Raw genomic sequence first — 16822 nt, forward strand, 5'->3', positions numbered from 1 at the left:
GAGGTGGGGATGGACTCAATGATGGCGGTGTAGAAGTGCACCATTATTGTCTTGTAGGAAGTACATCCTCTGCTGGGCCTTTTTGGTGAGGGAGATGATGTTCAGCTCCCACTTGAGGTCCTGGGAGATGATGGTGCCCAGGAAGCGGAAGGAGTCCACAGTGGTGGCGGGGGAGTCACACAGGATGATGGGGGAGGGTGGGGCTGTACTCTTTCTGAAGTCCACAACCATCTCCACTGCCTTCAGAGCGTTGAGCTCCAGACTGTTGTGGCTGGACCAGGTCACCAGATGGTCGATCTCCCACCTGTAGGCGGACTCATCCCCACCTGAGATGAGCCCAATGACGGTGGTGTGGTGTGTGGTATCCGCAAACTTCAGGAGCTTGACGGACTGGTGACTGGAGGTGCAGCTGTTAAAGGGAGAAGAGCATATGGTCCTGGAATCAGAGACATGTTTTCCCAGCTTCACGTGCTGCTTCCTGTCCGTCAGGAAGTCAGTGATCCACCTGCAGGTGGAGTCAGGCAAGTTTAGCTGAGAGAGCTTGTCCTGCAGCAGGGCTGGGATGATGGTGTTGAAAGCAGAGCTGAAATCCACAAACAGGATCCTGGGGTAGGCTCAACTCATTTGCCCAGGCGAGAGTCGTTAATGGATTGGGGGGCTTTGGGTTTGTAGTTAGTGATCTGTCTGAACCCCCTCCAGACAGAAGTGGCGTCGTTTGCAGAGAACTGGTCCTTTAGCCTCTCTGAGTACAGCCATTTAGCTTCTCGCACCTCCTTGTTATACCTGTACTTTAACGCCCTGCACCCGGCATTAGCTCCTCCTTTTCCAACTTTAGCTGTCTGAGTTTGGCTATAAACCAGGGTCATTGTTATAACTCACCCAGGTGCATGTTGGTATACAGCTGTCCTCACAGAAGCTGATGCAGGACGTCACAGCCTCTCTAAACTCATCCAGATTGTTGGTAGCAGTCCTGAAAACATCCTAGTCAGTGCAGTCCAAACATGCCTGAAGATCCTCTACAGCTTCACTGGTCCACTTCTTTGATGTCCTCATAGCAAACTTACATAGCAAACTCCCTAGCAAATAGTTGCCTATTAAAACGTCCAACAGATACAGATCAGCATCATCATCATTTGCAGTTGTGCTTCTTGCCACCTGGCAAACAACAGTCCAGTATTCACTCTCTTTTAGCTATGTTTTCTTTCCACCAACCCCAGAGGGAAATATCTGACTCGGTTAGTTTCTAAATTCTCCACTATGTTCACCAGCCAGATGCTAAATTTGTACAGTTGTGTTACCAAAGCTTTTTCTGTGAAAACCCTTACCAGCTGGAAACAATTTGATGAGAGCTGTGAGAGTACCAAAACAGTGAAGTTGTGGGCTGTAAAACCATATCAATGATTTGAAAGATATTAAAGCTCCATAGAGCTGATAATCCTCGGTTTATATTATGAGACACTTTTTTCACATATACATAGTTATATAATTATTGATTAACTCCATCAATATGTGTGGATACCAAGCTTCTTTTGGGTCTTTGACAGCCCGATATCATTCAGCTATTAGTTCTGGACCAGCTATTTAGAGGGTTCCAAGTACTTGGAAAACCACCAGAGATACATTCTTTCCTTAAGGGAGATGGACAGATACCTAACAACTATTCAGCTGTAGTGGGAGAAGCCTCTGCTACTACCATAGGATGAACCACATTCTTTTACTGGGCAGAAATTACATTACATTTGAGTGGTTGGAAAGCGCTTTTACATCTGCATTCACCATTCACACACATTCACACACTGAGCCTAAGTGCTCAAACAGAAACCTTCCGATTAATGGTCAACCCGTTCTTACTCCTGAGCCACAGCCGTCCCTGTGGTCTGCCTTCCTGACAGTGGGAAAGATCAGGGGTTAAAATCTTGCCGTGGAAAGACTGCAATCCCAAACTGTGGTCGGTATTCATTTTGTGTTTGAACTTTACATCAAAGGGTCGTGATTGAACTCTCTGGACAAAATAGATGGGCAGCTCTCCCAGTAAAGCAGCATGCGGCATAGTGACTCATAGAGTCCAACATTTGTTTTAAGCTTTTCTGGCAACACGTAGCTCCACTGTGATGAAAACAAAATGCCATCTGACAATTTGCCTTGTGCATCACTGTGGTTACTGGTGGTTCTCAATGTGAAAAAAGGGCACATTGTGGGAAAGCAGGTTACCACATAACACTTTACTATTATCATCCTATAGATTTGTAAAATAGTCTGGAGAATGAAAATAAAGGTCATTTGTTGTCAAAGTCATCTTTCTCTCATCTTCCTCTGCAATGCAAGAAGACCTAATCTGCAATGTTTTAAAAAATATCAGCATAATTTTCCAAAATCCATCCATCAGCCTGAATTTTCCTAAATTAGACTCACAAAACAAACAATTAAAAGATATGTGTTGGTACACTGAAGTAGCCTACTTGAATGATTAATGAATATTTTCTCACTTCTCTTGTGTCTGTCTATCCATGCAGACAGTTTTGGTATTGAGGTTCAAAGTTAATTTGTGCCCTTGGATACAACTGTTGAGAAAACAATCTCACTATAAGGTCCAAAGCAGTCATGTGGATTTTGATCATATCATATCAACAACTTCATCAGCAGATGAAGTTTGCCCAGTTGCCATGAAATTTAATTCCATTTTTTTCCTGTGCACTTTCTGTCTGCTGATGAAGATCTGATATGATTAAAAGCTCCAGAAGCTTTGCATTTTTTCCAGGTCAGGATTTAGGCTGTAACACCAATTCAGTCGAGGTGAATGACATTCTCTTTATGGCGCTCACAGGATTAAAATGTAATTACATTAAAAAAATATAACAGTAACATCTCTTTCAGAGACAGTGTCCCTGTTACTGGCGATAATCCAAAGACCTCAGTGTGAACAGTTTTCAGGGACCAACTTCTACTGAAGAAATAGTCCTTCTGAGAACTTTTGACAGCGTGTTGTGTGGATAGTAACAATTGCACATTTGTCAAAATTCCTGTTGAATTCCTTAGAATGATTTTTCAATGCTGTGAGCAATATTGTTACACCAATTTATCAAACAGAATAATACAACTGTGCACCTTCTGAATTCAAGTTTCTCTCTTTCACCAAAATAATTGCCGTGTTAAGTCATTGTAATACACGCTTCATTGAAACAAAATCAAACTGGCCTTTCCACTGTTCCAACAATAAACCCTTGAATCACTTCTCCTCGCTCCTCTCTTGCTTGATGCCTCTCCTGAAGGGAGGGTATCTGTGTTCCCAGGGTTCTATACTCCCACGGTCCTATGTTACCCAGCTCAATATCCTCTTAATATGACACATTAAGGAAACCTTTCAAAGTGTTTATGTTCTCAGCAATGTGTTGTCCCTAGGTCAAATGTTCAGTGAATGTTTTGCTGGGTCAATATGTTGCCACGTCAAATTGGCCTCTGTTGGTCTCGGAGGCTGTCTTCAGTCCCATCCTGCCATAATTATAGGGAGGCTGCTGAGACCTGTGCCGTTGCCTGCTCGCCTGTCTCTGGTTCTGGTGCCTATTCCGGACTTAGTCAGCTAATAGGACTGCTACGTTAGCTGCAGGCTAACTGATCTAACTAGCTGATGGCAGTTATGATCTGACGTGATATGCTGCCCCTGTTTTTTGGAATACGAATTTGACTGGTGGAGAGTAGTCTCAATTCTTAACACTGTACCTTTAATACACAGCACTGCCTGATCGCGGGACCTCATCAAGACTGTCAGAGGTCTTGGCCTATTTAGAGACCATAACTTTAATCACTTATTGATCCCTGTGCTGTATAGCCTCTCGACTCCTCTTTCTATTTCTTGCCTCAAGTGGTGTGTGGGCAGTGCTGGATGAACTGGCAGTTAATGAGGTTGTAAGGACTGTAATTGACAGGAGCAGGTCATTTCTGCAAAGAGCCAAACATGTGATCAGGCTAGTCAAGAGTTCAGACAACTTATTTGGTGAGGACTTAGAGGATGGGGAGTGGGTGAAGTGGTGGGATGGAACATAGCCAAGAGCAGAGAGGAGGCAGACCGTGGAAATACACGAGAAACATGGGACCTTAACTGACAACAGAGCTCCATCAAGAAAGTGGAAAATGTGGTTAGAATTAGGGCTGCAACTAATTGGCTCATTACCAAACACATTGACTTTGCACTTCAAGATTGGTTTAATCATTATTGTGAGAGTTATAACTCAACAGTTGTATGTTAAGTCTGACATAAAACAAGCTCAGGTTTTTAAAAGAAAGCCAGTGTTAACCAGGGGTTTAGAGTTTAAAAGATGTGGATGTTACTCAGGCAAGAAGGGTCTAACGAAAAGTTGCAAGTTGTTAAATTTGACCACTCTTATTTTACAGAGTATTCTTTTTAAACATTTGTGTTGAAAATGTAATAAAAAAAATGTGCAGAACACAAATGTCAAATCAAATTGTCTTCAAATAGCTTGCTTTGTCTGACCAAGAATCCAAAACGTTTTTAATGAAATAAAACAGAGAAATGCACAAAACTATTGCATTTGAAAATCTGGAATTTGGAACATTAACCCCACTGATTTTGGCGATCCCGATTTATCCTCTAGCGCCACCATGAGGTCTACATTTGTGATTTTGAGTGAAGTGTCTGCACTATTGGATGAATTGCTATGAAATTTGATACACATATTAATGTTCCCTTAACATTTCATCTAGCACCTTCACCAGGTCAAAATGGTAATTTGTTTGAGAAAATACCCACAAAACGAATTCCCATCAGCCTCGGCTAAACTTTGTGTTTGAGTGCTAACATACAACTATGATGGTGAACATGGTAGAATAACTTACTAAACATCCGTACGTTAACATACTCACATTTAGCTGAAAGCACCCATTGTGCCTAAATACAGCCTCACAGAGTCGTTCGTTAGCAAGGCTGTAGTATTGTTCCTTGATAAATGACTTAATAATAAAAAATAACTAAAATCTTCTAATCATTGCAGCTCTACTTATAAATCCTCCTGAAAACTATGAGAACCTTAAAGAGGTCATACTATGCTCATTTTATTCAGGGATTGTACCCATAGACTGTATATAAAAAGGTTGTACCAGAACAGGTTGACATGGTTTAATTTTTAAAAAAACACCATATTTCTGTCATCCTGCACATTGCTGCAGCTCCTCTTTTCACACTTGAAAGATCCGTTTTAGTTACGGAGTGAGGCATCTCACTTCTACTCGATCTTTGTTGGGAGTTGCACATGCACAGTACCTAGGTAAGGATTACTAGCCAATCAGAAGTACAGTAGGGAGGGTCCTGACAAGCAAGGTAGTGTGATCCACAACAAAGAGCTTCAGCCAGCAACCTGGCTTCTGTTCAGTCTATATGTTTGAGCCAGAGTGTGATCCAGGCCGAACAACCCAAACCAGCTTTGCAACCTAGACTGGAGTGGTGAGTTATTAATTTGTAACAAATGTATCTTTCATGTTTTAACTGTGCTCTACACAGTAACAACTTTATGTCCATGGTCTGCCTAACATTTGCTAGGAAGGGTGGGGGTGAAGGGAGGCAGCGGGTGTGTGCTGCAGCTCAGTCTGTTTCCCCACCAGTGTTTTTGAGGGCGTGTCTAAATAGCTGCTAGGAGAGCATTATGACGTGTTGTTAAGCCATGACGTTACATAGTGACGCAGAGAGTTTACGGAAGTAAACACTTGACTAAAATGGAGCTGTTTTCAGGCAGTTTGGCAGCAGTGTTTTCTGTGGGAGATGGGAACTCCCTTTGCGGTGGACTTTTTCACTTTGCAAACCTATTACATGCACAAAAAAGATATATAACTCAATTAAGGGAAAAGGCCAAAAAGCCTAAAAAGACCTCTTTAAACCTCAGGTCTGCAGATGTTGTGGCTGGACTTTTATCATCCAAAGAGTCACATAACATTTGGTTTTAATAAAAGTAGAAAAAAGCGCTTGTTTCATACTATTTTGAAACTTCACTTACATGTGATGCCACTGACATATTCATAGCAAAAAGGCGTACAAGAGACCTCTTTATTGAATTTATTAAGTTGTATTCAGACACTCAAAACTGCCCATCACTAGTAATGCTGTTTTACATCATTAAAATTCATTGAGCTGTAAGAGAGACCACCAGAAACGTTAATTATGCTACCTGCTTATAGCTGTAGGTTAGCAAGTTCAATACAGTCTGTCATATAAAATTGAAGGGCATTAATTAAAACATGATCAACACTGTGCAATGCAATAAAAGTTCCTTTCAAACATAACCATGGACCATTTCTGAGAAAAGTAACAAGACACCAGAGAGGGATTTTGTTAATAACACTACATATACCTAAAAAGACCACCACTGCTTAACATTTGACCAGTTTGTGACAAGGTCTAGGATGAAAAAAAAATAATAATAAGCAGACCAATAATTAACTGTACAATTGTTCGGAATCTCTAGATAATTTCCTGGTGAGCTCATGAGCTCTGCAAGCTGTACTAAAGGAGAAAGAAGACAACATTGCAACATTGCACCCTATAACAACATTAGAGTATTTTTTTCCCCCACATACTTGTGACAATGGATAGTAGTCAAATTTTCTGTTTGTGTGCTGCTTGAACTATAGTCTAAAAACAATCCCCCTGTGATTAAGATCACCCAAACTGATGCAGGTTGACTACTGGCCTGAACAGAAACAGAGCAGATTAACAAAGAGTTTAACATACAACTAGTCGTGTGCTCAAGTCTTTGCAAGACAACTCACAAAGCAGGATTTTCAACAGTCTTAAAAGTTTCCTGTTGATTATCTTTTCCTTGTGAAGCCACATCCATGTCAAAACTTTATTGGGCTTCAGTAAAGCAAAATGAAAGTATTTGTTAAATAGCAAAGCCTAATTTAAAAACCCTGTCATACAGGCCTCATGTTGGCCTGAAGGTGTTGGTTCCTGATGTTCCCACACTTTCCAAAACTCCATGTTTTCCACACTACAAAGACTTTTGATATGATATACAGCAATGTCACAAGCCCATATTGCTCTACAGATAGTTGCACAAAATGGGAAGCCAGATGTGTATGGAGGAAGTTTTTCTTCTACAGCCTACTTCAAGATGTTTTTCTGTGTATTTTTGTTCAAAATCTGGAGAGTACCAAATAAATTTTTTCGCACTTTCCATTAGGAGCCTGGGATGAAGATGTCTTCTTGTGTAACAGATGTGAGGAGGGAGGGATTCTTGGTTTGCACAAAAGTCCTTTCCTGGCACTGTCTCAATACACGGATGCCTCACAACAGACTGTTGAAGCCAGGCGTCTCAAGATGGGAACAATTTGGTTTTCTTCTGATTGTGAGCATAACTTAACCCGCACACAAAGAGTATTACAAGCAACATCATTCACATCTAGTTGACCCTGTGAAGTGACAAATGAGGCTACACCTTCTCATCTGCAAATCACACGCGGAAATTCACACACGACACAATCACAGGCTTCTCGCTCGCTCAAATGGGGTTAGTCTTCCAACTGGATAGTAAAATAAAAATGTGTTGTTTTCTTTTTAGGAGTTGTAGTGATACATGCATCCATTATACTGATATACACTTCTTAAAAAAAGTAAAAAAGAAAAAAAAAAAAAAAAAAAAGGAACAAACAGAACATCAACAAAAAAAAAAAAAAGGTATTAGAAATGCAGCTATACAGAGTCTTTTAGCTATTCCAGGGAAGTGAGGTTGACGGTCAGGTCTGACGTCAGGAAGCCAAGGAGCCAGATGTCCAGATGTTGTTTGGGGAGGGGGCAAGAGGGGGTGAGCAGGAAGAGCTGGGTTAGTTACTGCAGCAGGGACGGCTGGTGGGCTGAGCCGACTCTGTCAGGTCCACTCCCCGGTTCCGCCCGCTGCTGGCTCCTGCCGCTTGAGGCTCATTCTTGGGTAGCTTCTTTGCTGCAATGACAAAGCAACAACATCAGTGATGACCTCACCATAAGTGGTCTGATAACCATAACCTATGATGACAATAGGACGGCGTTTAGTCGACATAATCGACAACGTCCATTAGAAGAATTCAGAGAGGCTGTTTAAGGGAGAGACAGCAATCTTCTTATTAAGAACATTTCTGGTTGTTCATTTCTAACTGCAATGCACTGCAGGAAGTGCTGGGGGCAGTATCGCTTCCATTGTCTGCCATGACTGCAAGACTATTCACGAAGAAGAAGCATTCATGCGAACAGCGGAAAAAGTGGAAAGCTAACAGTGGAACGTTTTTTAGTTTTAACAAGTTTTGTACACCACTAAATCATCACTAAATACACTTTTGAGAGGTTCTGAGGCGAGAACTCAACTCTGTAGTTTTAGAAAAGTTGAATTAGTTAAATGGTTTAATTAGGGTTAGGGGTGACTAGAATAATTATGATTAGTCGACTAATGGAATAAATTAACAGACTAGTCGACAACGAAACTGATCAACCAAATTGTTAAGAGTGGCTTAACACTTAATCCTCTTTTTCCGAGTTAGTAAATTATAGTCAATTAATTACATATTCAATTAATCCTGGTCTGCACAAATACAAAAGTTTTCAGAGAAAATTTTATATTCCTGTGCTTCTCAGGGACACCACACTCCCGAATCAACTGTTATCAGTGTGGACAGTATGGAGTTGTAATTTGCAAAGACATGTCCAGACTATCACTCTCCATTGCCTTTGTGCATAAAGTTGTGAAGTAGGCTTGTTCAAGTTAAAAGAGGGTGTTAAGTTGCTTTTCAAAGATACTTTGTCAATGATCACTAATGAGCCCAACCAATGCTGGATTTTTGCAAGCAATATCAATTTGAGTTTAAAATAAAAAAAAAATCAAATAATCCTAATTTCTTTTCAATAAGCGCATCACATAATCAACCACTTTTGATAAAGATCTCTTTAAAGCCCTGCACACCCACAAGGGCATTTTCAATTACTGTAGAATTAGCTGATGGCACCAAAGTCTATGTACTAATAAAAATAATGGTCTGATTTGCCCCGCCCTGAGAAGAGAGTGATGAAGCTGTCAATCAAGCACAGTCTATGTTTCCAAAGAGACTGTTAAGTACCAGTGGTAAACTTCGGCCATAACACCTATGTGAACATTATGAGCTGTGACATTTCATTAAGGCACATCATGGACTAACTGCTAACAACGTACCAGCCTAATGGTAAATATTGTATATTCAAATTAGGCTTGAATGGCATCTATTTTTTCATACCTTCCTAACATTTCATTGGAATATACTATAAATGACAGTATTTGTGTAAACAAAACAAATATAGCCGCAAGAGGCAATGATAGGGATCCAAGCAGATTGCTCAGAATGCTAATTTTGACATTTTCAGAGCAGAAGACCAAATTCAGATGACTTAAGAGATTAAAATGATGAAAGAATTTTCACTCTAAGCCAAGCCATTTGAGATAATTGCAGAAACGGAAACTTAACTGTTATAGAGCCACATTGAGGTCAATGAGTGTCATTTTATACGCCTGGGTAGTGGGTGGAATTTGCAACCTACCTACCAATTCTGGTGCGTTTTGGTCTTAACAGTTTTTGCTGCATGAACACTTAGCAGTTTTAAAGAGAGAGAGCAAAAACAATAGGACGTAAAAGCTGAGCTGCTGGTGATAGAAGTCTTTGTAGCATGTATGACATTGTCTAGCCTACAATGCTGTGTCTAATATGCAATTAGCCTACTTAGACAAGTCTTGCTGGGTGTAAATACTTATGGCCCATAGAATAGATACGAAATAAGCACCCTTCTTCCATAAAGTTTTGCTGGAGGATCCAATGACCAAAGTCCTGTAACGTTATCTACACCACTCGCAGTCACCGATGACTCACTCCCTTTTGTGAGTAGTGAGTGTGTGTCTGAGCGAAAGTGAGCGAGCGGCAGGTGAATGCTGCAGAGAAAAGGTGAGCAGTAAGTGTACAGTTTGTCAGTGAATAAAGGCTGCAGCTAAAGCTCTCATGTGTGTTGCTGTCCAATTGCTGGAAATACAAATTTCATGCGGCGTTGCCTGCCTGCGTTGAGGGCGTACACTACAATACAGCGTCTCCATATTAGTTTTATGGAAAGAGGCTCGTCAGTATTTTTGATGGTATTGAAAGTCATACCGCTGGGACTTCTAAATACCCTGTTACACCGTAATACCTTGATATTGCCCAAGCCTAATCCAAACGGCTTCCAATTTACGATAAACATGAACTCCAGTTGGATGCTACTAACACGACCAGTCTTTTATTGCTGCTCAAAGTCACTTCAACAACATTTGCTGAGTCCACCACTGGTCATTGGCGTATCGGGGCTCCAACAGTAGGTCAGGTCATAGTTCTGCTTACATTTATTTCATATTAGAATTCTTCAAATGTTTATATAGATAAGATCAGGAAATTTAAGATTTAAGAGACACTTACCAATGGCCATGAAAATCTCATTCACGTTCATAGAGGTCTTTGCTGATGTTTCCATAAAAAGCAAGCTGTTATCATCTGCGTATGACTGTGCATCCTATGGAAGTGAAACCAACATCAGGAAATTATCACTTAAAATGATTGTACACAGTTTGCATGAACAAAAAACTAAATATGGAGGAAGTAAAGTAGGTATTTTTCCAAGTAGTAGACAGGATCAGGGCCAATCAGCCAGAGATTGTTGTATTCTGTCAACATACATCAAAATTAATAATCGGCCAGTGAATGTTTTATGTTAGCTTCAACAGACTTTGACACAAACCCCAATTTACTTGTAATGATTTGTTGTGGTTCCTCTAGATAATTAAGGATTTGAAGAACACAAACCTGGAAATCCAGTGCTCTCTTGTTTGCGAGATCAGCCTTGTTCCCAGCCAGAGCTATTACAATATTTGGACTGGCTTGTCTCTGAAGCTCTTTAACCCAGTTCTTCGCCCGTACAAATGACTCCTGGCAAATAAAAAAGGGAGGGTTAGTGAAATAACAATAAGATCCACATAATAGAAAGATCAGGACAAAAGGTGCCTTCCTATGATGTCTGGCTAGACATTTACCAATCTTTTGACCAAGACCCAGAATAGAGACTCATTAAAATGATGAAATATGAATCTAATGAAAATGTCCTCAGCTCATGTTCAGTAAAAAGCAGTATTTTGTGTGAGTATGCTATACTGCAATGCAGAGGTTATACAGTGCACACAAGGATTTTTTTATTTATTTTAAATTTGGGCTATATGCCTACATTGAAGATAGGAAAGGAAAGGACTCTTTGTTCAAGACCTGGGCCCGTATTTATCAAGCTTCTCAGAATTACCCTGCTAACAATTGACTTAAGAGTAACAAATTCTTAGCTCAAAGCTGCTTAAAAGTTAGTTATCAAGCATCCATCGTCAAACACTTATCCTGCGTACAGGGTCGCGGGGGGCTCCATCACAGGGCCACACATAGACAAACAACCAGTCACACTCCATGATCGAACCCACAACCTTCTTGCTGTGAGGCGACAGTGCTAACCACCGCGCCGCTGTTATCAAGCACCTCAGTCTTAGTGTAGTGTAGGACTAAATCTTAAGTGTCACTTTGCTGTGCTGCAAACAGGATTTTTGATGTCAATGTAGGCAAGGACCAATCACTGAATAATTTCCTTATAACATTCTTAAAGTTCACATTAAATGGTGAAATTCCTAAGAGGAGTTTTCACTCAACACACATTTAACAAGAGAATTCATTATGATATACACATTGGAAATGAAAGATAAAAAAAAGTTGATCTTTATATGAGCGCCATCACTTGCACCTACTACTCCAGTAAAGCCGGCTATCTGCATGAATTGTGCTTGCTTCTGTTGGATTACGGGGGGTGTTGTTGGGAAATGCGTGACAATGAGTGAAGCTCTAAGTGCCATAATTGTTTCCATGACAATTCAGCTTAATGATGATTGTGATGGCCCGAAATCATCAGCATTGCTGCGTTTGTCCTGTGGCAAATAAACAAAGCGTCATCACAACCTTCAGTTAGCTGAAAATGCGTTACTGCGTAAAGTCAGTGGTCAGATGACATCCCTCGCTGACAGATTATGTCTTTTGCAGAAGGAACTCACGGGGACACATACACATCAGAGAGTATCATCCGAATGGGCTGCAGTGTAACAGCTCATGCAGCTTTTATCTTAGTCTCAGGGTCGGAGTACTATCTCATCAAAGGAACATGGTGTCTTTCAGTGTTCCCTAGGGGATCTATAGAAAGACACCCATGTCCAAGGTACCTGTGGTGAACCACTTAAAGTCATGACCCCTCTGGACAATTGTTAAAGCATCACACACATTTACCATCCATTGACCCCATACCCAAGAGGCTGGAGGCCCCTAGTGAGATTAGACACATGGCAGTGTTTTAAAGATGGTTCTCATGAAATTCCCATTACACTGCGCTATCCGACCCCGTCTAATTAACTGTGCGTCGTCAAATAATTCATAAACATCCTTCCACTCCTGAAAGATTTGCGCATGTCTCTGTCTCCACAGTGCCATCACAAGCCCCTACTGGCAACTGGAGAGAGTAAGAGTGATTCTTAACTTTAAGAAATGTAATAATTTGCTTTTATTCTTAAAAAAGTAGGAGTAAATTTCATTCATTCTCAGCACTTAAGACTAAAATGGCACTTTGAGAACTTTTATAAATACCGGCCCTCGTCTTTAAACAATCTACTGTTAAAAAAAATTTTTTTTTTTTAGTGTCAGAAGGTGCTTCTTTGCTGCTGGCTTTGTCACTGAGCAATGTTCATACCCGATAGTAATATTAACATTAAACTATGTATCTCTTCATCCTATTTTTGTGACCAACTTTTTACACAAACAACCAATCACAGTCGATCTTTCTGGTACAATTTACAAATAGAATGACTCAATCAGCTGTTGTCTTTATGGCAGCTGCAGTTTTGACATCAAATTCGACAGTTGCCGTTTAAGATATAGACTATGTGGAGGTTAATGATTCTCATTCCACTATGTTCTTTTTGTAATCAAAAACTAGCTATGTATAAATACTGTTTAAATATCTATTTGAGTATGACTCATGTATTAGGTCTACAATGTCTACCACACGCTGTGTTGTTGAGTGATGACTCATCTCTTTATTTGTCAAAATACTTAGAACACAACAGACAGAAAATACATGGTGTTAGAAAATGTAAAATGGAAACCCCCACTATCTCCTCATTATTGACAACAATGTTGTTCCAGCTATGGTTGGTGAAAGCAGCGTTGGTAAGAGGAACCACATGCCAGAAAACCTGGCACCTGACTCACCTCATTTGTTATATCATACACAACAATGGCTGCCTGGGCACCTCTGTAGTACATGGGAGCCAGACTATGGTAGCGCTCCTGACCAGCTGTGTCCCAAATTTCAAACTTGACTGTTGTGTCGTCCAAACATACCGTCTGAGTCAGGAAGGCAGCTGCAAAGCAAAGGAACCAATGACAAATGGGCCTGTAGCTACTGAGCTACACAAAATGTGTAAAAGTGAATCAAATAATTTAAGATAAATGCTGGAGACACACAGGATTATTATCTGGTTGACATTTCTAGTGATATTGAGCATTTTCTATACTGAACATCCAAAATCTGGATGTGTGCTGAGGCATTAGGTACGGTGGGAATCACTTAAACACATTTGTTAACCTTTATTTACTTTGAGATGCTTCACTGACAGCAATGCTCCCTTTTTTACTGTTTACATTTCGTCAATAACACACTTTCACACCTGGAAACGTCACTATTGCCGTTCTGGGGATCGCACCAGCGACCTTAGGGTCACACACCTTTAGGCCATCATTGACTGCATCTCTCTAATTGTCACTTTATTCAAAGGTACCTTTGCCTTCTTCATGCCTAATCTTCCAGTGTGAGCTGATGCTGATGTCATATTTTGTGATCAATTTACTGACATACGATGATAATTGAGATATTCAATGCTTATTCCACTAAGTGATCATTGCAACGCTGTTAGTGACAAGAAGGCAAATAAAAGTATGTCAGTAATATCAATCAGTATCAATACAATTTCGCCTGCCTGTTCAGAAAAAATAAGCCACAACATGGCCATAACGAGGATACATACCTCCGATTGTGCTCTCTTGGAATTCGTGAAACTGTCCCTTGACAAAACGAAGTACGAGACTTGACTTCCCCACAGCCGACTCTCCTAAAAGCACAAGTTTGAACTGGCAGATCTTGTTGCCTGCGTTTGGCCCATTGGGTCGTGTAGCTCCGGCTCTACTTGCCATGTCACACAGTCCGGGCTCTTCCTTTGGACGCTGATGTACTGTGAAAAACTTTAGAAAAGACCTGAGCAGGAGAGAGAAAAGAAAGCTTAGTGTCATTCTCACATAAAAAATCTTAATGATTCAAAAATCGACGTCAGGAGAACATTTTGGCTAAAATGGAAATATACAGGTTTACTATGTTCATTAGAAATTCAAGCGTTTCTTTTGATATTTTATTTTCTGCAACAAATCATGATAACGACAAGCAAAGCACTAATAATTATTTATCTGTGGTTTTTGGTAGCATACACCACTTGGAACATACTAACTTAGATAGTTAAGTTTAAGTATTTTCTCTGTAGGTAAATGAGCATACAAAATTGTGGCAATAGCACAGAGAACATAAAAGCAAACCCTATTTAACGATTGGATTTTATGTCAATGTGTGATAAAGAACTGCTGCTGCTGCTTAACTGTATTGCATTTGAAGCAATATGTTTTACATCCAATCAAAGTTAGGATGTTAACAAATAAATGAGACAATGCAAAAGCAATTTATTGATATTCCCAAAGTTATGGTCTTGAAATAAAATCCCGAGTCCTCAATGTCCAAGACCGAGACAAGACAGAGTACAAATGCGGTTGAGTCCGAGACGAGACCAAGCCCATCAAAAAGTGATCGGTCTCAAGTACTACAACACTAGAAATGATGAAAATAAAAGTTAAGCTAACTTGTTAGAAACTAAAATGTTCAGGCACAGATTGATGCAGTTTGTTTGTAGAATGGGGTACATATTCCTAATTTTTAAGATTATGTTAAGATATTAAGTTTAATGCTGTTCTAAGAAACAGTCCAAACCCTGAGGCCAAAATGCCACAGTCTCACAGATGACACAGTGACCACTGAGGAACATTTACTGTAGTTCATCACACATCAGGTCACCAAGATATCACAATACCATTACAAACAGTACTTACTTTCCTCTCCAAACAATAGTTGGTTGCTTGCCATATCTAGCTGAGCTATTACAGGTGTGGCAAAAACATATTAGGGTGTGGAAAATACTGTAGTGAGTGTCAAATGTCCACCTCAGCAGTAACCCCAACATTTTAGCAACTGGTGTCACACAAAGAGCATCTGAACATCTGCTTCCAAAGTTTCTCACCTGTAGAAATTTAACTGCAAAGTCTACAAATGACAGAAAGTTGAACAACTGGTGTAGCTGTGAAAATCTGTAACAACAAACCTCTGGCAACTCCTGTTTATAGCTTTACGGTATGTGAGAGACTGTCACAAAGGAGATCTGTATGACACAGGCCCGGTCATGGGCCCGGACATATACGAGGGAATAATGTTTTAAGGTTAAGTTGTAGACAGTTTTCCATCTGTCGGTCCGTAAACTTAGATTTAAGGTGAATAACATCAACCATACCTACCTAATAACAGATTCTCTCTGTAACTTTGATATTTCTCATTACACCAACAAAGTAATCACGAAGCACCAGTCCAAAAATATTAGTCAACTTGTCCAAATCGCGTTACGACACACACTTAACCACAAATAACATGTTATGTTGTTGTCGACTGGCTCGAATTAGCAAAGCCATGACTAATAGCGTTAGCAACATAGCTACCTAGTAACGTTAAGTAATGTCCAGCCCAGGACCCATTTCTGCCTGAAAGAAAGCATGATTTCACCTGTCTGAGTTAATTAAGTTCCAGTCTGGGTGACGTTAGTATTGTACCCACTCTTATAACGTTAGCGCTACAGCATTGACGTTTGAGAATGCCAAAACACAGATGATGCCGTTTAGGGTGTGTACAGCTAGTGACAGCTAGCTAACCTTAGCAGCATGACGTTAGTTCAATGAACTGCCCAATACAATCAGGGGACTAAATAGAGTCGCAGATGTTTGTTATATCAAACATGGGTCAACGTTAATGTGTTAATGGTCTTAACATGCTGACTGATCCAAAATCCCCCGCCTTTTAACGTTAACTTACTATGCTAACTAGCTCGGCCCATCCAGCTAGGGTTAGCTAGCCGGATAATAGATACTAGGCATGCTAACACAGTCAGCGAACGTTGTTTAGCTGTGGCCGCATCGGGAGGAGCCCACCCGGATAGCCATTAGCCAGCTAGCTAACACACATATTAGCTACTCACCTACCAAGAAGAGGAAACTAATTAATGTAAATGGTGTCTCCAGCACAATATTTGTTGCACTTCACAGTGTATCGAGAACCCAGCGAGCTACTGTAACGTTAGATTTCTTAAGGCTGCGCGATGTCCCTCTCCCACTTCTTTCAACTTCCCTTTTCGCATTGTACGAACGATGATGACAGATCGTGTGACTGGAATTGACAATCCGCCTACGTAGTGGTGCGAGGAACCAATCGTATGTTAGTATTTATTCCCAATTTACCGGTATGTGCCTTTCCAAATACCAAAATACCAGACACAGCAATAAAACAACAATCAAGACTTTTTCAACGGGGAAACTAGGCCAGAAAAGAGTGCATTTGTCGTAACATAAACCTAACGTTAGGTCAAAA

At 40.4% G+C, this 16822-nt stretch overlaps 1 protein-coding gene across 2 annotated transcripts; it reads right to left on the reverse strand.

Annotated features, from left to right (window-relative positions):
- Positions 1-6047: 6047 nt before the first annotated feature.
- On the reverse strand, positions 6048-16729 carry LOC123967793 (ras-related protein Rab-5A). 2 transcript variants are annotated; one of them, XM_046044034.1, is made up of 6 exons: positions 16434-16729; positions 14121-14347; positions 13306-13457; positions 10825-10947; positions 10441-10534; positions 6048-7943 (listed from the first exon to the last, which is right to left on the reverse strand). In XM_046044034.1, exons 2-6 carry the CDS (start codon positions 14284-14286, stop codon positions 7828-7830), a joined length of 651 nt encoding a protein of 216 aa, XP_045899990.1. In that variant the 5' UTR covers positions 14287-14347; positions 16434-16729; the 3' UTR covers positions 6048-7827. The 2 variants fall into 2 exon arrangements, with proteins under 2 accessions (XP_045899990.1, XP_045899991.1); XM_046044035.1 differs by having other exon boundaries at positions 16438-16728.
- Between the last annotated feature and the right edge of the window lie 93 nt (positions 16730-16822).

Source organism: Micropterus dolomieu, linkage group LG03 (assembly GCF_021292245.1).
Source record: "Micropterus dolomieu isolate WLL.071019.BEF.003 ecotype Adirondacks linkage group LG03, ASM2129224v1, whole genome shotgun sequence".
NCBI classification, from domain to species: Eukaryota; Metazoa; Chordata; class Actinopteri; order Centrarchiformes; family Centrarchidae; genus Micropterus; species Micropterus dolomieu.